This window comes from Erpetoichthys calabaricus, chromosome 16, assembly GCF_900747795.2.
Source record: "Erpetoichthys calabaricus chromosome 16, fErpCal1.3, whole genome shotgun sequence".
Lineage (NCBI taxonomy): Eukaryota > Metazoa > Chordata > Cladistia > Polypteriformes > Polypteridae > Erpetoichthys > Erpetoichthys calabaricus.
The window spans coordinates 872,870-895,769 of NC_041409.2; the positions used below are offsets into that span (position 1 = coordinate 872,870).

Sequence of the window (22,900 nt, forward strand, 5' to 3'; positions counted from 1 at the left end):
GGTTAATAGTGACAGTGAGAGTAATTACCCCTTTAGATGAGTAGAGATAGATCAAATCCATGAAAATTCAAGAAGAAAATCCCAAGACATCAGTTTTAGATCAAGTGACACACAATTTTCAGTCAAACAATTCATAATGACACTGTGATCTGAAGGGGTGGTACATAGAATGAAAGGAGAAGGATGAAGATACATATCTTGTTTTTATTGGATATTCAACATTTGGAGGAATTGAATGACCACAGGTCTACTCTTCTTACAGATCTACTAGGAAACCTGAACACTGGGGCCAAACAGACCTGGGCAACATTCAGACTGGGCTGAGAATCGAGCACAGTTACCTGGAGCTCCAGCCACGTCCGAGTCCATTTCAGAGTTACAAAATTTTCTCGCCTATCATCAGAAATAAACACAGACTCCATTTTTTTTAAATAATGATCAAGGATTTATTAATTTTTTTCATATTCTGGTTCATTATCATTACAGAAAATGTTATAGTACAGAGTTGTTCAATATCTCTCATTGCTTGTTAATTTCCACATGAATGCTGGTCCACTTATTTATCTGTACAAGGTCAATCGCAATTTTATTTCTGTACATTTTTTGATTAGTTGGTTAAAAAGGCTGTTAGCACTTAAGGAAGCAAGTTCTTTGAAAAGAAATAAAAGTTCTTCCTCTGTTTCCATTCAATGGGGTTGCTGAGTGCAGAGCCAGGTGGCTGCTGGGATACCTCCCAAAACATGGCAGCGGAGAGGAGGCCACCGGGGTCGCACACAGCCGGGTTCTGTTTGGCACCGAACACATTTAAACACAAGTTACAGGATAAAGAACAAGCAAAGCTCTCCGTGAAGCGTTAATGAAGCGTACTCAGAAGGGAAGAAAGCCGTGTCACCTACGCTAGTGGAAAGGAAGCAGACCGCCTTGCTGGGAGCATCGAGTATCTGCGCTTTATTAAAGATGAGGAAAAAAAACACAAGTTCTGCAGGCAAACCTCCAGCTGTCTATTAAAAGCTACTGCTATCAGACCTAGCATTGAACACACAAAGCTATTGCAATGAAAGAGAAAAAAAGGATCTTTAATATATTACAGAATAAATCTCTTTTTATTTTCTTAAAACTTATTATTATATTCTCTTTGAATTTGTTTTTTTTTTCATATATATATATATAGTTTTGTTTTGTGTTCAAGATGTCGACTATACTGATCAAAGTTATTATCCCAATCAATAAAATCTAGCTGTGCCGTTGCATATTACAGTCAATGATATGTGGACATGCACCATAGCCGCTGCCCGCCGGTGGACGACATCATAGCCGGCCGATCACCATCACGTCGACTACCTCGCCCTTGTGGAGCTCCACATATTGCTCAGTCTTTGGAGGTAGCATCAACAGTCCATTGGCACTACGCATGCTCATCAGACGGCTGCTCATCTGGTTCCCTGCAGAAGAACAAGAGGAAGGATTAAGCAGCGGGCTGTGATCGAAAGTTTCATCTCTTTCAACAATTTGTTATGCTATAGTATGTTTGACGGCTTTCAGCTTACAGACTGAAAAGATAATAAAGGTAAAGAGAATTATGCTGGCCACACATTTATTGTGGGAAATTAGAGAGGGATACCATGGTACATACTGCAGAATAAAACACCATGGTCTGTGTGTGTGTGTGTGTGTGTCCAGAACCTACAAGAAATCGGATTGGTTAGTTTAGCTTTGGTGATGCCATCAAAAGAGGAAGTGCAAGTGTGAGACACACGAGAAGGACAAACAGTAAAGGAGGCACACTGAGAGAGTCACACTCAAAGATGGGAAGTATAAAAGCAGACAGGAAGGGAGAAAGGCACCCGGAAAATAATGACATGAGTCTGAGAAGCAGGCATTATGGTAACGCACGTGAGAGATGGAGAGCCCATGAAGAGATGTTTAGACACCAAGTAAAGGCACACGTTGGGGAAGAGATTTTAGATTTTGAAAACCAGTAACTTGACTAGTTTCTTAATAGGTGTGTCACAGTTCTATGGGCAGTGTTGCCAGCTGACTAAAGCAATAAACCACGTCATGTTGAACAGACTGGTTTGCAGCTGAGTTGAAAGTCAATTTTAAAATCCAGTGGAAGCCCCAGCGACTGTGCAGAACATATTGGCATCTATGGTCCACAGTGTACACTCTGATCTCAAGATGCAGGTCTTCTGATAACTTTCAGGACCAATAAAAGCGGCGTACTAGCCAAAGCATCAGGGTTCCTCTGCCCAAGAAAAGTGACTAGCAACTCATGATGAATTACTGTGCCATCTGTCTTGCGTCAATTGCATCAAATGCATATGGCATTGTGGTACTAAACTGCATTTGTCCAGTCATTGCCAAGTCAAGCTAAATTTCAGAGATGTCATAGCTGATGTACTGAATGGAGAAAGTCAGGGAAAGTTTTTTTTTTTTTTAGGAGAAAAGACCGGAAGAAAAGATGCTGTACAAGGAACAATGCAGAAGTCAGAAACACACTTGACAAGAGAACCCAAATGCTAACCAGAAATCAGAATCAAAAAGAAATACACAAGAAGTCAAGTTCCAAAAGGAACAAGAAGATTGCACACAAAAAGTGGTCGTGTTTATCCATTCTGTGATATTGAGGAATGAGCTTTGAGGTAATATATACTGGTACGCTGGTAAAGTCATTGGCAATGCACTATGGGAATGATTTCCATGGCAGCGGGTGACAGAAAGACTCCAAAACAGTGGTGCCAATTACTAAAATAACAGAATAACGTTAAAAAAATGATAAACTTTTAAATAACATTTCCAAACAATAAACTAATGTTAGGAATCTATAATCTGTGTACGAAAACAGTATGTGATTCACACACAGAGAATCCAGAAAAAAATGATAGAAAACTATCAGTCCCGACAGCTGCATTCAACAAATTCACATCCTAAAACGAACATGCAAGGGAATCACACGAAAACACAGGAGCCTTTACGCCACATTCATTAGTTTCAAGAAAGGTTTGGAGTCAATCAAGAAAAGTAAAGTTCTTATAGACGGTGTGGACGCTGAAGTCGATAACAACGAGAAACAAAAACACCAATTTCAAATAAAAAACAATTTCTTTATTCTTGGTGAGTTAAAGAGACTGCTGCCCCCCCATCTCAGTGCCACTGGCTGGTCAGGTCAGACAGCCTGCCTGCCAGAAAAAATTCCTTCCTTTTTATTATCTAGCTAGTTTATTCATTAGCTAAAGAGAAAAACACATGACAGTTCATTTTAAGGTCATACATAAATTGCTGTAAATTACGATTACATCCTGATTATTACACGCACAAGTGCACAGAATTTCTTATCCAAATAAAGAGCTATTAGGGTGCTCACGTTCCTAAGAAATACGCACTTATCAGCACGCACACATAAGACCAGTTTAAAGTAGTTTCTTATAGTACATTAGTTATAACAAAATTACATTCTTATAGTTTTAATATCTTCATTAGATTTTGTTTGGTTAGATTAATAAATCCTTATTTATTAATCCATAAGGGACATGTTTCTTATGGTTTTAAGCAAGAATTCAGAAACAATCACATTGATTTATAATATCACAGGATGTTCTGTTTGTATCAAGAGATCAGCATTTTCTCATAAAAGAATGCAAGTTATCAAATAATTCTGTGCACAAGCTTAATTCTTTTTCTACCTAAATGAAGAACAAATCATATAGAAGTAATAAATCATATATGTCTCTGCAGCATGATTTATACAAAATACAGTCCTTGAGTTAAATACTTTGAATCATTACAGTTAATAATATTTTTTCTTCTTCAACGGACACCAGTCGAACAAGTTCACTAGATCAGGAGCCCTCTAAAGTGACATATTAGCTCCATTCGTATTTATAAATCGCAACCAATTACATAATGCACAACTTGGCAGAGCATTTCGACTTCATTACTCACCCTAAGGATGGCATGCAAACACCAGAATCATGGTTAAACAACTTGGACTGTGCCAACACTTCCAGAAGATAACTGGGAGGGAGCACAACAGCAACTTGAGAGAAATGGCGAAAATGTAAATCAAATTGGCCGAAAAAAAAAAGTGAGCAAAACGAAGCACATGCTAATAAATCGGCAACTCTCACTGTGAACAGATAAAATACTGAGATCATGGCCGCCAAAGCAGTTAACAATGTCAGAATCTGAAGAGCTCAAGACTGGGCAGCCTTCGGGAAGCACATATCAGATCAATTCAAGACCCGGACTGGACTTTCAATGCCTCATATCTGAACATCCTTCCAATATAGCAGTGAAACACTCCAAGAGGTTTTTGGTTACAGGGCAAACCCAAAGTAAATCGAAATTATGAAAGAATGGGGATACAATGTGACAACAATGAAGTGCAATTGATTTTAAGGTTTGCCAAGCTCCAGAAAATATAGACTGAGAGTCTAACCAAAAACAGAATATGGCCAAATATTCGAGTGTTCCATGGTGCAGTACCCACTGGCTGATGTAGAGAAGTTAGGACAGGACTATGAACACAGTGAAGATGAGACTAGGAGCTTACAAAGGACATTCACACAACAAAGATGAAGGCAGCGTCTGATCACATGACTATACTACGTTGGTGTCTGCCACCCACAATGGCACGTGAGGTGCATCATTTTCAAATTTATACAATCACATTTTCAAAAACATTCATTTTAGGTGACAGAAAACAAAGATTAAGTTCAGTAGGAGTTTTAAAAATGAAGAAAAAAGATACGTTTTGAGTCCTTCCCACCTCAATGATTTGCAGTCATGTTTGACATCAGCACTATTTTGATCGAATTATCCTTTCTAGCACTGGCACAGTATCTGCAATGTGTATGAATAGTAAATGGAAGCATGACACATCAAATAAAATTAGTCAAATTGACATTTCTGCAAAGCTATCTATTAATTTGATCTGGCTAACTTTGGTTTTGACCATAAGGCATGTGAACTTAACTACCTCCTGCTGCCTCTTTTGTCCTTTATTTGCTGTATAATAAAGACAATTGTACACTTCAGCTCTTAATGTATTAAAGTAAAAGTCTGTTTCAGGGATCCAAATGATACACTCTACATGTGGAGCCATATTTATGGTTAACATTGTGAAAGCCCACACCAAAGCTCCTCTGAATACCTCAAATGAGTCGGCTGTGATGAGTCCAACAAGTGTGGGTTCACAAAGTGTGGACATGTGGGCTCTCAAAGCAAGATAAGGGATTTGACAAGACCAGACTCCTATAATACAGCTGTGGTAGGCCCATGCACATATTTATTGAGGGTCTCATTGCAGGAAAACGGTCCTGACTGGCCTCAAAAATCTCAGAGTGACACAAATTTTGTCCTACTCTTAGGAGCACAAGTCGGAGCATTTTATCAGTTTTCCTAAATAAGGAAACTACTACTAACTTCACTAGGATTTAGGAGAGTTTGTGAGCTGTCCTAACTTACAAGGAGCTGCCATCAAGAAATTGTCACACACATCCAGGGAAGGCAGAATGTTTTGAAAATGTTGGACAATGATGAACGCATAAAAAGATACTGATCAGGCAGAAACCAAATAATACTCATTACAGTATAATATTCTTGCATGTTACATCCATCTACAAGAAGTATCCAGGTGTCCGGAAGTAAAAGCGTTGGTAACATTATGCTTGTTGAAGAGGCAGCTTTGCAACAGCAATGATCTTCTGTACGTGTCACAACCACCCACTTCTTGAATTCTGCACCAAATTTTGAACACCCTTACAACGTGTGCGGTGATATGCAGATTTATATACTTCCCCACCAGTACATGTCAGGTAGTGTTCAATCAAGCTGAATTCATGCAAATGACTGACTTTGGTGGTGTTGCTGGAGTGATTGACAGCATGCATTGTCACACACGTGCGAGTACGAGGCAGCTACAGGGCCTCAGTAATGGTAATAAAACATCTGACCAGGGGGCGGCGGAGTGCGCTGACTGTCTTTCTCAGTTCCCTACAGACCTTTTCCAGGAAATCCTGCAAGGTTCCGGTGCCTCAGAAGACATCACTTCCGGTGCCGACCCCTTTAATCTGGTTCGCAAGTGATGCCAGTACATCACTTCCAGTGCTGCGCCCATTGCTGATGTCACATCCGGTCCAGAAGACATCACTTCCGATTCCGGCTCTTTTGCTGACGTCACTTCCTGAATGGGCTTTCAAAGCCTCCATTTTTGTCTGTAAGAATCAGTTTTCCTTCTTCTTCTTCTTCTTCTTCTAGTACTTTGCTTATTATTATTATCATCAGCTTTGGGGTGAAACTTTAGCATTAGCATCAGAAAACTACAAAAAGTCATCATGAGTGCAATTCAATCTCAACCATGAACTCCTACTTCTTGCTGGTAGTCGGTGTAGGATGCTATATACTGTGACTTCTTCTCATGTCCAACTCTTGAGGTAGGACAAATTCTTAGGTCAACTCTTAGCACAACTCCTAGCAGTAATTCTGAGATTGTTGATAAATATGGGCCCTGATCTCTAAAAACAAGCTTGTCAGGCAGTTGAAGAGTCTGTCACAGCGCTGACGGGACAATGGTCTCCCACTGAATGTCAGCAAAACAAAGGAGATGATTATGGATGTTGGGAGAAAATAGCAAAGACCCTACCACCCCCTCAGAATAAAAGCAGTCTGGTGGAGAGAGTGGACAGTTTCAGACACCTCGGTGTAAAGATCACAGAGGACATGACCTGGCCCAAACTCATTGCCATCTTGGTGAAGAAGGCACAGCAACATCTATACTACCTAAGGCGCCTCGGGTATTTTAGGCTTCAATCTCAGTTACTAAAGTACGTCTATATATTGACAATAGAAACTGCCTGGTTTGGCATTTATAGAGTTGTGTATTTATTGTTTGTTGTCTTTGAGTTCATTAACTAAGTATTTCACTACATATTGTACTGTATAAGTGAATATGAAAAATAAAGTTTCATTTGAAAAACCTGCCCCAAACGACATCTATCAATGTCACTTCCTTTCCAATACCCAATGCTGAACTCAAAGAAATGGTATGTCCAGAAATGATATGTTAACTAGCAAGTAAAGTGGAGGAAGTAGACAAGCAGTTGGCAGCAAAGATGATTTAGCCACCTCCGGACTCAAAGTCTGAGTATGTGCATTCAGGGGCTAAGTGCCAAGCTCAGCCTTAGCCTCACAAGCCCACCAGGGACTTCTTGCTACATTAAGCTGCAATGTCCTCTTTCAGTGTATATCATGTACCAGTGGGCAGAATCCAGACCCAAACAACTGAAGCTCACTGCACTAATCAGAGTGAACAGAAAGCCAGCTTTACAAAAGATTACCTGTGCTTTGTGCCCAAGGCAGAGGCTCTTGGTGATGCCAGGTCAATATGCAGCGGTGGTATTCTGGGCGAGGATCCAACTTCACATCGCAGGACAACTGGTAAAAATGGAAACAGAGGTGTTATTAAATATTTTTAAAAAGATAACTCATTTTATTTTGGGGTTCCACCAGGCATCCCTCTTTCCTGGAGAGATACACTTTGGCACACATTCTTAATATCAATCTGCTCAGGATTTACTGGTATATAAGCCGAATATCCTGTCTGTCCTGTGCACACTTGAGACGCCAACTGCACCCTCCTCAAGGCCGTGTTTGGAGGTTGCTCTGCAAAATGACTGCAAATCATCACAGGCAATATTATTAGTCACTGTTGCTACATGTGCCATGTCATCCAAAGCTCAATTCATATACATACCACCACAAACCCCACATCTTGTCAACACTTTTTCTGCTAAAAGAAAGTAGCAATGGTGTACAAGAAACAGCTGGTGGAGAATGAAGAGTAAAGCCACAGACAGGCAGCTAGCTGTGTGTTTCTTAGAGGTGGAGTGTAACTGCGTTCCCTCTGTTCAGGTGGCGAAGCCCACAGAGATCAAACTGATGCAATGTCTGAAAAGCCGGTCGAGACAAAAGGAATCTGCTTCAACTAAAATGACTAACGTAGGCATCCTGACTGTAAGGGTGTCTCTTAAAAGCAGTGGGCACTTCTTTAAGGGTGTCATATATGACCTAGGCCATTTTACATTCTTTCTGCCTTATTGATTCACCCCTTCATGCCCTCTGCTGGAACAAGTTAACTCACTCACACAGTGACATTTTCTTCTCTAATGGACTGCACTAAAGTCAAAGATTGAATGAGGAGACATAAAACGTTTTGACATTCAAGGTTCCCCATGCTGTAAAGCTGCTGTGGTTTGTTGGAGTGACAAACACACCATATCTCCACTCTGAGAAAAAAGACAGCAAATAAATTGGGATAGCCCACCTTAACACAAAATGATGTAGAATAAAGTAATCCCCCCACTATCTTCACCTCAGTCCCCTGCAAAATGCCTTGCATGTTGGTGGACATTGTAACAAAACAGACAAGCATGCTTCTAGATCTATGTCACCTGTGAATGATATCTCAGTGAATCACATATACTCACCCTGGCTTTGATAATGGTGGGCCGGGGGTCCAAGATCCCCTGCATTTTTCTCAGAGCGGGGATGACAAAAAGATTACAAGTGACGACGGCAGAAACAGGATTTCCTGCAAAAAGAAGAAGGTAGTGTCAACCAAACCACTCTGTAAGCTGCTCTAAAGAAGTTTGTGTTCCTATGAATCCAAAGGGGAATCTGCTCCCTCAATCAAAACGAGCCTTTCCTGCAGGCTGAGTACTGCTGGACCGCCAGCCTACTGTCTGAAGACATGTGGGGTTCATATGTCCATAAAACTCATCCAGAACATAGTGCATCATAAGACAACTATGCATAATGCAACACAGCATAAGACCACATAACACAATTGCTAATCAACACAAGACAACATCACAAAACACAACAGAGCAGAACACACATCACATTCATTAGACAACACAACACATCATAACACACATAACACAAAACAATTGATAATCAACATAAGACAACATACAATCATATGAAAAAGTTGCCTGCATCATAATTGACTCTACTTTCAACAAAAAAGATAACAGTGGTATGTCTTTCATTTCCTAGGAACATCTGAGTACTGCGGTGTTTTCTGAACAAAGATTTTTAGTGAAGCAGTATTTAGTTGTATGAAATTAAATCAAATGTGAAAAACTGGCTGTGCAAAAATTTGGGTCCCCTTGTCATTTTGCTGATTTGAATGCCTGTCACTGCTCAATGCTGATTACTTGTAACACCAAATTGGTTGGATTAGCTTGTTAATCCTTGAACTTCATAGTCAGGTGTGTCCAATCATGAGATATAAAGGTATTTAAGGTGGTCAATTGCAAGTTGTGCTTCCCTTTGACTCTCCTCTGAAGAGTGACAGCATGGGATCCTCAAAGCAACTCTCCAAAGATCTGAAAACAAAGATTGTTGAGTCTCATGGTTTAGGGGAAGGTTATAAAAAGCTATATCAGAGGTTTAAACTGTCAGTTTCAACTGTAAGGAATGGAATCAGGAAATGGAAGGCCACAGGCACAGTTGATGTTAAACCCAGCAGGTCTGGCAGGCCAAGAAAAATACAGGAGTGGCATATGCGCAGGATTATGAGAATGGTTACAGACAACCCACAGATCACCTCCAAAGACCTGCAAGAACATCTTGCAGCAGATGGTGTATCTGTACATCGTTCTACAATTCAGCACAATTTACACAAAGAACATCTGTATGGCAGGGTGACGGGAAAGAAGCCCTTTCTGCACTGACGCCACAAACAGAGTCGCTTGTTGTAGGCAAATGCTCATTTAGACAAGCCAGATTCATTTTGGAACAAAGTGCTTTGGACTGATGAGACAAAAATTGAGTTATTTGGTCATAACAAAAAATGCTTTGCATGGCGGAAGAAGAACAACACCGCATTCCAAGAAAAACACCTGCTACCTACAGTCAAATTTGGTGGAGGTTCCATCATGCTGTGGGGCTGTGTGGCTAGTTCATGGACTGGGGCCCTTGTTAAAGTCAAGGGTTGGATGAATTCAACCCATATCAACAAATTCTTCAGGATAATGTTCAAGCATCAGTCACAAAGTTGAAGTTATGCAGGGGTTGGATATTCCAACAAGATAATGACCCAAAACACAGTTTGAAATCTACAAAGGCATTCTTGGAGAGGGAGAAGTACAATGTTCTGGAATGGCTGTCACAGTCCCCTGACTTGAATATCATCGAAAATCTATGGGATGACTTGAAGCAGGCTGTCCATGCTCGGCAGCAATCAAATTGAACTGAACTGGAGAGATTTTGTATGGAAGAATGGTCAAAAATACCTCCATCCAGAATCCAGACACTCATCAAAGGCTATAGGAGGACAGCGCCTAGAGGCTGTTAGATTTGCAAAAGGAGGCTCAACTAAGTATTGATGTCATATCTCTGTTGGGGTGCCCACATTTATGCACCTGTCTAATTTTGCTATGATGCATATTTTCTGTTAATCCAATAAACTTAATGTCACTGCTGAAATCCTACTGTTTCCATAAGGCATGTCATATATTAAAAGGAAGTTGCTACTTTGAAAGCTCAGCCAATGATAAACAAAAATCCAAAGAATTAAGAGGGGTTCCCAAACTTTTTCATATGACTGTATTATGCAATGCAGCATAACACTGGTAACACAACACATTTGCCACTTGACACAAGACAACATAACACATAACTCGGATTACATAACACAACATAGCATAGCATAACACATTTTAACACATTATAACATAACACAGCACATCATAAGACAACATAATACAATGCAGCTTAGCAAGAACAGATAACACAACACAGCTGTGTCTCGACACAACACAACAAGACACAACTGCCACTCAACACAAGACAACATAGCACATCATAACGCATAACATAATAGAACACAACTGACAACACAACATAAGAAAACATAACACAATACAGCATAGCATAATACATCATAACATAATCAAACACATCATAAAACAAAATAATACAAGGCAGCACAACAAACATAACACAATCGATAATCAACAGAAGTTAAAAGAACATGGCAAAACATAACACAACAAAACACAGCGGAGCATGTCACAACACAAGACAACATAACACATCGTAATATGAGACAATGTTACAGAACATAAGATAACAAACCCCAACACAACATACAACAGCGTAACATACCTACCACCATACATCAACACTGGGCAACATAACACATCATAACGTAACATTTTCAAACCAATTCAAGTTCCCTGGGCAGAGCCTTTCCGAGCAACACTGGATGCAGTGCAGGAGCCGCCCTTGTATGAGGTGCCAGTCCACTGCACAGCTCACCCATGTGCCCACATTCATGGGGCCACAAGAAAAAGGCCAATCAATTTGACTTGCACATGTTAGAGAATGTTGGAAGGGCACACATAAACACAACTCCAAACAGATGATAGCTGAGCATGTGTTCCAAACCCAGGATGCTAACATGCATGAAGATGTTCAGTTTTTCACAATTTCTAAGCTCCAATAATCCCATCTTTTCTCCACATTTTTGCTGCTCCCACAATGTGTTTTAAGCAAACGTCTCTTAACAGAAAAACAGCAAAAGGCTAATCCTTTTGTCATAAAGATGTTTCTTACATAAAAAATCAGAAAAAGTTGGGGATTCAGAAGTGCGGATCCGTTCAGACCTGCAGATCGTTTTACTAATTGTTTCACGGGATTAGAAGCAGGTTATGACATTTCTGGACTGAAGCGGGATCAAGCTGTCTAGTGAGCTGTAATGTCCAGTTAAGAAAAGGCCAGTGGAACATTAAGCCTACAGCCACAGGGGCACTTGAGATGTGACTTCTGGGCTCTGCCTGCGGTGTCACTGGCCACTCTCAACAGTGATGTCCACGTGCCATGTCACTCCTGTTCTAGTTAGAACTGGAAATGCACCCCCCCAGTCCAGTCTAAACATTTCAAAACTGCAAGACAGGAGAGCTGTCCCATCCTCTGAACTGCATTCTGAAAATTCATAACAATATATATATACAGTGGGTACGGAAAGTATTCAGACCCCCTTCAATTTTTCACTCTTTGTTATATTGCAGCCATTTGCTAAAATCATTTAAATTAATTTTTTCCTCATTAATGTACACACAGCACCCCCATATTGACAGACAAAAAATTTTTTTTTGAAATTGTTGCAGATTTATTAAAAAAGAAAAACTGAAATATCACATGGTCCTAAGTATTCAGACCCTTTGCTCAGTATTTAGTAGAAGCACCCTTTTGAGCTAATACAGCCATGAGTCTTCTTGGGAAAGATGCAACAGGTTTTTCACACCTGGATTTGGGGATCCTCTGCCATTCCTCCTTGCAGATCCTCTCCAGTTCTGTCAGGTTGGATGGTAAACGTTGGTGGACAGCAAATGAGAATCATGAGGTCAAAGGAACTGCCTGAAGAGCTCAGAGACAGAATTGTGGCAAGGCACAGATCTGGCCAAGGTTACAAAAAAATTGACGACCAGAACCCTTCCTAGAGCTGGCCGTCCGGCCAAGCTGAGCTACCGGGGGAGAAGAGCCTTGGTGAGAGAGGTAAAGAAGAACCCAAAGATCACTTTGGATGAGCTCCAGAGATGCAGTCAGGAGATGGGAGAAAGTTGTAGAAAGTCAACCATCACTGCAGCCCTCCACAAGTCAGGGCTTTATGGCAGAGTGGCCTGTCGGAAGCCTCTCCTCAGTGCAAGACACATGACAGCCCGCATGGAGTTTGCTGAGATGGTGAGAAATAAGATTCTCTGGTCTGATGAGACCAAGATAGAACTTTTTGGCCTTAATTCTAAGCGGTATGTGTGGAGACAACCAGGCACTGCTCATCACTTGTCCAATACAGTCCCCACAGTGAAGCATGGCGGTGGCAGCATCATGCTGTGGGGGTGTTTTTCAGCTGCAGGGACAGGACAACTGGTTGCAATCGAGGGAAAGATGAATGCGGCCAAGTACAGGGATATCCTGGACAAAAACCTTCTCCAGAGTGCTAAGGACCTCAGACTGGGCCGAAGGTTTACCTTCCAACAAGACAATGACCCTAAGCACACAACTAAAATAACGAAGGAGTGGCTTCACAACAACTCTGTGACTGTTCTTGAATGGCCCAGCCAGAGCCCTGACTTAAACCCAATTGAGCATCTCTGGAGAGACCTAAAAATGGCTGTCCACCAACGTTTACCATCCAACCTGACAGAACTGGAGAGGATCTGCAAGGAGGAATGGCAGAGGATCCCCAAATCCAGGTGTGAAAAACTTGCATCTTTCCCAAAAAGACTCATGGCTGTATTAGCTCAAAAGGGTGCTTCTACTAAATACTGAGCAAAGGGTCTGAATACTTAGGACCATGTGATATTTCAGTTTTTCTTTTTTAATAAATCTGCAACAATTTCAAAAATTCTTTTTTTTGTCTGTCAATATGGGGTGCTGTGTGTACATTAATGAGGGAAAAAATTAATTTAAATGATTTTAGCAAATGGCTGCAATATGACAAAGAGTGAAAAATTGAAGGGGGTCTGAATACTTTCCGTACCCACTATATATATTGTTATTGTCACGCTGCATGTCGATCACTTAAAAGCCTGAACAGCAGCTGTCCTTTTGTCTCACTGCCTTGTCTCATGGGACGTTAAAGTGTCTCTGAGAAAATCACGTATCATCTCCCTCCAAGCCTTCCAAGATTTTTTTTTCCATAATAGATATATATATAATATATATATATATATGATATAATTAAATGATAACATACTGTAAAAACTAGCCCAACAATCAAGCCAAAACACCTGTGTCAATGGTAGCCATGCCAACAGCCTCCACCCTCCAGTATAGGAGCTTAAAATGTGTCTAACTGTAACTGAGATGAATGACCACCAGAAGGCGCTCTTTTAAATTCCCTCATTTCACCCCATGAAGGGAGCAACAGAGCAAAATACCAGGGAGGAAATGCCAATTTGGCTCTGCGGTGGTACAGACAGTAGTGCAGAGATATATGGAGGAAAAAAATTACCTGGCAGGGCAAAAATTAATTTTCTAGCACCATCGATGTCTAATGTGGCAAATGTTGTTGGTAGACTGGAAAAGAAAATAAAAAGAAACAAAGTAAGTGCACATGAATGACAAGCATACTGAGCAGTTTCATCCTGATGCATGACAGCTGACCACTGTGGCGGCTGGTACAGAAAGCTGATCAGTGGAAAACTGCCCACCAGTGATGCCTCAGTAAATTCCAACTAGCTCCTGACTTTTTCCCAGCGTGCACTGCTCTGTCCTGTGATTGGGAGTGGGTCTCTACTCCCTGCTTGGCATCAACACTCTCCTCTGCAAATGGCAAACCACATTTTACACTAATTATAATGTATTTGTGCAAGGGTGGCACAGTGTCCTCACACTTTCAGGGACCTGGGTTCGATACTCATTCTGGTCAGTCTCTGTGTGACATTCCACGGTAGCTCATTACATTTAAAATGGAAGTTCGATGTATTCTGTTTTGCCTTCTGGGACAGGCAGTACATAACATATGGTTTATACTGCATATACTTACAGGTCTAACAGCTACACTGATCACTCTCCCACTTAGACAGAGGCAGTGGTGCTGTAAGAATTATGTTTCTAGACTTCACTAGCGCCTTCAACACAATCCAACCTCTGCTCCTTAGGGACAAGCTGACAGAGATGGGAGTAGACTCATACCTGGTGGCATGGATCGTGGACTATCTTAAAGACAGACCTCAGTATGTGCGTCTTGGGAACTGCACGTCTAGACATTGTGGTCAGAAACACAGGAGCGCCACAAGGGACTGTACTTTCTCCAGTCCTGTTCAGCCTATATACATCGGACTTCCAACACAACTCGGAGTCCTGCCATGTGCAAAAGTTCACTGATGACACTGCTATCGTGGGCTGTATCAGTAGTGGGCAGGAGGAGGAGTATAGGGATCTAATCAATGACTTTGTTAAATGGTGCGACGCAAACCACCTACACCTGAACACCAGCAAAACCAAGGAGCTGATGGTGGATTTTAGGAGGCCCAGACCCCTCATGGACCCCGTGATCATCAGAGGTGACTGTGTGCAGATGGTACAGACCTATAAATACCTGGGAGTGCAGCTGGATGATAAATTAGACTGGACTGCCAATACTGATGCTCTGTGTAAGAAAGTACAGAGCCAGTTATACTTCCTTAGAAGGCTGGCGTCCTTCAACATCTGAAATAAGATGCTGCAGATGTTCTATCAGACGGTTGAGGCGAGTGCCCTCTTCTACGCGGTGGTGTGCTGGGGAGGCAGAATTAAGAAGAAAGACGCCTCACGCCTGGACAAACTGGTGAGGAAGGCAGGCTCTGTTGTGGGCACGGAGCTGGACAGTTTGACATCCGTGGCAGAGCAACGGGTGCTCAGCAGGCTCCTATCAATCATGGAGAATCCACTGCATCCACTGAACAGTATCATCTCCAGACAGAGAAGCAGCTTCAGCGACAGACTGCTGTCACTGTCCTGCTCCACTGACAGACTGAGAAGATCGTTCCTCCCCCAAGCTATGTGACTCTTCAATTCCACCCGGGGGGTTAAACATTAACATTATACAAAGTTATTGTCTGTTTTTACCTGCATTATTATTAATCTTTAATTTAATATTGTTCTTTATCAGTATGCTGCTGCTGGAGAATGTGAATTTCCCCTTGGGATTAATAAAGTAAGTAAGTAAGTAAGTAAGTAAGTAAGTATCTATCTATCTATCTATCTATCTATCTATCTATCTATCTATCTATCTATCTATCTATCTATCTATCTATCTATCTATCTATCTATCTATCTATCTATCTATCTATCTATCTATCTATCTATCTATCTATCTATCTATCTATCTATCTATCTATCTATCTATCTATCTATCTATCTATCTCCATTCAGCCAGTGCCACACAGACAGTCCCCAATCAAGATTCTGCTCATTAGCTTTATTCTGCTAATTGGACAATCTGCTTTTACTGAAGGTCATTTGAAATATGTGCTTCAGAACTGGTCAGCCACTTGAAGCTAAGCATGTTCGGGCTCGGCCAGTACATGGATGGGAGATCATCTACAAAAGCTGGGGTTGATGTTGGAAGAAGTGTTGGTGAGGCCAGCAGGGGGCGCTTACTCTGTGGTCTGAATGTGGATCCCAATGCCCCAGTGCAGTGATGGGGACAGTGTGTTGTAAAAATGGCACCATCCTTTGGATTATAATATCTACCGATGCCTTTTCCAAACCCACTCAGCCCAATTCTGGGTCTTATGTGTCCAATGCAAGAGCCATAACTGCTTAAACCTTTAAACAAAAAAGAAATCTCCTAAAGATTTTGATCCTCAGGTGGATGAGAAACAGGCAAGACAAAAGGTCATGGATGTGATAAATGAAGAAAACAAGTGGGTCAGTCAATTACCCTGGTTTCATAAAAACGCGACCAAAGTGGATCTGTGCATGAAGGTCGATGTCCAGCACCTGCTTCAGATAGTCCTGCAAGGGAGGAAAAAAAAACTGTGAATTCAATGGAAGATTTTAAATAAATAGGACTGATAGGCAGGCATCCATGACTGGACTAGCCCCGAGAAGATGTGGCATTGTGTGAGCTGAGCAGACAAGTCCTTTTGATTAGTTAAACATTAAGTACCCAAAACACCACAGCCCTGAAGCTTGGCAAATCAAACACTCTACATTCAATTCTGGTTGATATGGGTGAGCTTGCTCTTCAATGAATATATAAAATGACCAGTCACTTCATTCTGGGCAAACATATTCTACAGAGTATCCACCAGGACAGCACATGTATCCAGAAACCTATATGCCATTTTTGGATCTTCATAATGTGCCTGTCCTTGGCTTTAATGTCACCTAGCACATCACTGTAGAATCAAATATAAATTTCTGCTTCATTAGAGGCATCTCCTGACCACAATAGAGGACAACACAAAATAAGAGAAGTCTTTAAGTTGCATGTCCAGTCAAACTGGCAGCAGATACCTCTGATTAACTTAACTGCACGAGTGGCAGAATGGTTCAAGTCATCATTCGGGTCACTAACTGGTAGACCACTGACTGATGGGCAATGCCGACTGAGTGAACAGTGGGTCCATCTCTGAGGCAACAGTAATTCAATTGCAGCCTGAAATAACATCAATCAATCATTCTACTAAATTGCCATTCCTAGCACTGCATTTGCAGCTAAGGACACATCCAGTAACTCCTCCAGGTATAGCACTTCCATAAAACTGGACATACTGGACATTTTCCCCATATTTTTCCTTGTATTTGCTTAGCACAAGCTTTTATCCAAAGCAACTCAGAACAGGGGACAACATAATTGAGTAAACATCTGTTTGGGACAAGTGAAACAGGAAAAGGTGAAAAAAATTGATCATAACAAGTGGAGAGTTTAGAACAAAATGCCAGAGAGTAACACTTCCTAGGTAATAAAAACCTAACAGCTAATAGTAGAAAGTAATTCACCTAATAAGAGGGTCTTCAAATCCTTCTTAAATTCTTTGAGGGAATGAGAATTTCAAAAGGAGCTGTGCAGCTCGATCCACCAGATAGGAGTTACACGAGAAAAGAGTGTGGATGAGATTTGATACCATGCTGAGGTGGCATCACCAGATGCTGTTCATCAGCATACCTGAGTAATCAAAAATGAACACAGGACCTCAGAAGTATCTCCACATATATACAGGTGCTGACCCATTGACTGCTCTGTAGGCAAGCAGCGATGATTTAAACTTAATACATGCCGATACAGGGAGCCAATGCAGTGATCTGAAGAGAGGAGTGACATGTGCCAATCTCAGCTTAATGAACAATAGATGTGCATTCTGAATCTGCAATAGCTTGATGACACACATTGCAGAGAGCTGCAGTATTCCAGATGTGGCAAGACCAAAATGTGGACCAGGAGTGTTGTCAGATACGGTCTGATCTTTTGGATATTGCATAGACTGAATCTGCAAGAGCAACATATCACTGCAGTAGGGCCAGTGAAAGACTGTTGATTAGTGCTAATGATCCAAGCTGAACAGAAATGGGGCGCTGAATAGACAGATAAACTGGGATAACAAAAAGTCCATCTATGCTAGCTTGGGCGGGAGATTGCTCCTTCACCATGTTGCAATATTAGAGAGACATGCAGAGAGTTTAGGTGATAACATGAGTTTTTCTGGAGGGAACAACAGATACAGCTGGGTATAATCAGCATGGTACTGATAGGAGAAACCAAAGGACAGATGATAGGGCCTAGTGAGGAGATGTATGGAAAGAAGTGGAGAGGGTCCAGCATTGATCCTTGAGGCATCCCTGTGATTGCCTGGTGCATGTTTGATCTCTTTCAACACCAGGATATGGTAAGATCTACCTGAGAGGTAGGACTCAAACCACCTGAAGATAGTCCCAGTGATACCAAAGTCAGAGAGGCAAGGAGGATCTGGTAGATAACCGTGTCGAAGGCTGGATGAGAAACGCATGGTGATATCTGGATAGAATGGAGCACCCAAGAGACTAATTGGTGTGTGCTCAAACATCTATATTTTATGGGCTAGAGTTTCCTATGGTATTGTGGGTACGCTGGGGCACAGGGTTTTTAATTTTGGTTAGACAGAACACCTCTGGGTGTAACTCAGTACAAACTGAAGCCAGCTATGGTGTTGAAGGCCATAATGACTAAAATCTAATGACTAAACACACAATGCTCTCTCACCTTTGTCCCCATTCACTCTCCTCTCCTTCATGGCCTATGCCCTCATTCAGAGTACTGAGCCAGATGTAGGGTTGGAGGTGATGTGCCCCTGATGATAAGCCACACAACGCATGCTCACCTTTTCCCCCATTGACACGCCTCCGGATGTGATGATCACATCTGCACGGCTTATACCCTCATTCAGGGCATTGAGTAAATCGTCAGGGCTGTGAAAAGAAAAAATGAAAGTAAAAAAAAAAAAAAAAAAAGATTATTTCTTGATCACTTTTGTTGTCACAATCTGGTGGAACTTTGTGCCCTGTTGTCTCCACTATAGAGTGCCAATACGGGTAAGATATTTTATAAAAGTTATAGAAAGTGCAGGACTTTGAAACACAACTTTTGTGGCTTTACAGACTCATGTGTATACACCATGTTTGTGAAGAAATAACTTTCACTTAAAAATACCAAAGTTATCCTTTAAGAGGAAGACAAGACACAATCTAATGCATTTTTTGATGCATTACAGATACCACAGATATATACTCTAAGTGTAGAGGAACTGGATAAACCTCTGTCACTTTCAGAATTAGTAGACGATATAAACTCACTTCAGAGTGGGAAAGCAGCTACCCTGCTGAATTTTATAACATGTTTTAATTAAGTTAGCTCCCCTTTTATTAACAACATTTATAGAAGCCAGAGGTAATAACATTCTACCTCAAACATTTTGCCAAGCTACCATCTTTCCTAAGAAAAATAATGACTTATTACAGTGTGCATCATACAGACCAATGTTACTTCTGAATAACGATGTTAAGATACTCTCCAAAATTCTAGACAGAAGGATTCAGAAAGTGCTTCTTTCGGTAATATCACAAGACCAAACTGGGTTTATTAAAGGCAGACACTTAGCTTCCAATCTTTGACAACTGTTTAACACTAGAATCCCTGAAGCCTACCAAAAAACTTGTAATTCCGAGCCACCTTAAATTCCTTCGCACCTCTTCAGCATCTTTTGTTTTGAAAATATGTCGATTAGCACAAGCAGCCAGCAACCTGCTATCTCATCCTCCCCACCGCCGGAGCCGAGTCTGTTGCAAAATTCTCAGAGCTCAGGTCTCTTTATCTGGGAGTGAGGTGCCTGGAGTTGTATAGAGTAAATAATATATAGTTATTTGCAATACATACATTTCATATGTGTACCATGTCTATAACTATCTGTGTAAGTGTAGGATGACAGGAACTGCTGAACACATAGCTAAAACATAAACTTTTTCCATGTCATACTAATAATGATGTGAAGTGAAAAACATTAGTCTAAATATTAAATAAACACGTGTGCTTTTATTCAAGAATATAATATTAGCGTGGTGAATTGCTCACGTACTGAAGTGACTTCAGCTGCAGGTGGAAGTCCCATTTTACTTATGGTGCCAAGCAGAGTTGTGTCGCAGTGCAGCAGTCTATTAGCCAGTGAAATCGCTGTGAAGAAGGTGTCTTCATAAGCTTTATGGCCACAGACTCAGAAAGTCTTTGTCTTGAGTTGTATCTCAAAACACAGTTGTCAACAAAACGTTGCCAGATGTCCGAGATAGCAGCAAATCTGAAATTTCTTCATAAGTTCTGCACATGTGTCTTTGTAGTCAAAGCGCAAATGCCACATGGTAGTCCGATAGCAGTCACGGGACATCAAATTTATGATTGCCGGTACAACAAATAGTTCTGAGCACACATCAATCACAACACCAAATGTGGTCATCGCTGCTGTTGTGAAAAGAATGGAGATAAACAGCATCAACCCAGAGAGGGAGAGGCAATTTCTTTGTACCACATGAATGTCACTGACAGAATAAAATTGAATAATAAAAAAATAAGCCCTAACTTTAACAAGTAGCCAAAATTTACACCGGGTGTTACAGACTCAAATCAAATGTGTATTTTTATTATATTATAGTAATAATAATAGCAAATCACTACTCAAAATGCGAAGCACCCGGCCTCAAACTATTGGGTTCAACATTGACATTTGAGCTTGGGTTTTTAACTCATTGACAGCAACATTTAAATTGAAATTTTTTTTTCTTTTGGTTATATTCTTGAATAAAAGCACAAATGTTTATTTAATATTTGGACTAAAGTCTTCACACATTATACACTTCACATTATTATTAGAATAACATGGAAAAAGTTTCTGCTTTAGGTATGTGCTCAGCATTTCTTACACAAATTGTTGTAGACATGGAACACACGTGAAATGTATGTATTCCAAATAACAATGTATTATTTACCCTATACAACTCCAGGCACCTCACTGCCAGATAAAGAGACTTGAGCTCTGAGAATTTTGCGATGGACTCAGCTCTGTCGATGGGGGGATGGGATAGCAGGCTGCCTGCAGCTGGTGCTGATTGAGACATTTGCAAAACAAAAGACGCTGATGAGGAGAGGTGTGAAGAATTTAAGGTGGCCCGGGATTATGAGTTTTTTCGTAGGTTTCAGGGATTCTAGTGTTAATGTAATATATTCACTCATGAAGTCTAATACCCCAGACATCTTATCTTTGGATGCAGAAAAAGCATTTGGTTTGGTTGAATGGGACTACCTATTCACTACATTGAACAAATTTGGGTTTAGCCTGAACATATATGGATGGATAAAACTACTGTATACCAGTCCATTAGCTTCAGTTTGTATTAATAACATTACTTCAGACTATTTCAAACTAGAATGTGGTACTAGGCAAGGATGCCCCCTGTCAGCACTGCTATTTGCAATTGCCATTGAACCACTGGCTGTTTATGTTTGAAATGCAACTGAGATAAAGGGGATTATCAGAGAAGGACTTGAACAGAAAATATCACTCTATTAAAATCATACGGTACAATATATAAATATATATATACATACACACACAATTCTGTGCCTAACAGAACTAGCAGAATTTCAAAAGATATCTGGACTCAAAATTAATCTGAATAGAAGTGTGCTTTTTCAAGTGAACTCTCTAGCACACAACATTAGACTGGGCACCTTCCCTTTTATCATTGCAGATCAATTTAAATACCTAGGGGTAAACATCACAAGAAAATATAGAGCTCTTTTTCAACAACAAAAAAAAAAAACTTAAACAAGACGTGCATAGATGGTCCACTCTCCATCTAACTTTAGCAGGAAGAATTACCATTGTCAAGATGAATATCCTTCCTAAGCTTCTTTTTCTATTTCAAAGCATCCCCATATACATTAACAAATATATTTTTAAGAAATTAGATTCAATCATAACCTCATTTATTTGGAGTTCAAAACTTAAGTGCTTCCAAAGAGCAACTATACAACGACCAAAAGAAGAAGGTGGCATGGCTCTACCCAATTTTCAATTTTATTACTGGGCAGCAAATATACAAGCTATAAAAACCTGGACATTGACACAAATAGATGAACACACACAAGCTTGGTCCACAATAGAAATACAATCCTACAGTACCTCTTAATATTCCTTGCTTTGTATCCCAGTAAATAAAAGTTATCATCAATATACTAGCTACCCAATTATCCTTTGTTCACCGAGAATATGGAACCAATGTAGAAAGCACGTCAAGATAAAGAAGCTTTTATCTGTGGCACCTCTGTACAATAACTACCTTTTTCCACTCTCTCAAAATTATACAGTTTTTAATGTTTAGAAAACATACAGGATTAAAACATTTAGAGATTTGTATACAGATCATGTATCTGCATTCTATGAACAACTGTCCACTATCTCCAAATTAGAAACATTGCTAAACAAAATCTGCCCAGTTTTCCTCACCTCCCACCTATTTCTATTCCAGAAGAGATACTGATCTGTCTTGAAGACTGACACAGCATTTCTATAATATATAAAACCATTTTAAAGTCCCTCCCTTTCAGAGATCCCAAAGTACTGTGGGAAAAGGATCTCTTACTCAACATTTCAGAAAAGGAGTGGTAGGCAGCCATGCATAGAATTCACTCATGCTCCATGTGTGCAAAGCATAAAATTATTCAACTTCAAATCTTTTATTGAGCACATCTGTCTCATTTAAAATTGTTCAAAATGGTTTCAGGGAAAGATCCAACTTGCAAATGTTGCAATCAAGCTCCAGCCTCACTGGGCCACATGTTTTAGACATGTAAGAAATTAACATTATTCTAGACAAA

General features: G+C 40.5%; 2 protein-coding genes across 12 annotated transcripts in view; both read right to left on the reverse strand.

Moving 5' to 3' along the window:
- si:ch211-10a23.2 (Galectin-related protein A-like) overlaps positions 1-22,900 on the reverse strand; it is a 493,745-nt gene that overhangs the window by 283,580 nt on the left and 187,265 nt on the right. The gene's annotated exons all lie outside the window — the stretch shown is intronic.
- LOC114666444 (gephyrin) overlaps positions 1,160-22,900 on the reverse strand; it is a 415,661-nt gene continuing 393,920 nt past the window's right edge. For all 11 annotated transcript variants that reach the window (XM_028821308.2, XM_028821307.2, XM_051920119.1 and 8 more), the window contains 6 exons: positions 18,858-18,945; positions 16,439-16,512; positions 14,024-14,088; positions 8,487-8,590; positions 7,338-7,434; positions 1,160-1,442 (listed from right to left, as the gene is read on the reverse strand). In XM_028821308.2, coding sequence (XP_028677141.1) covers positions 1,309-1,442; positions 7,338-7,434; positions 8,487-8,590; positions 14,024-14,088; positions 16,439-16,512; positions 18,858-18,945 — 562 coding nt within the window. In that variant the 3' untranslated portion in view covers positions 1,160-1,308. The remainder of the gene's footprint in view (positions 1,443-7,337; positions 7,435-8,486; positions 8,591-14,023; positions 14,089-16,438; positions 16,513-18,857; positions 18,946-22,900) is intronic.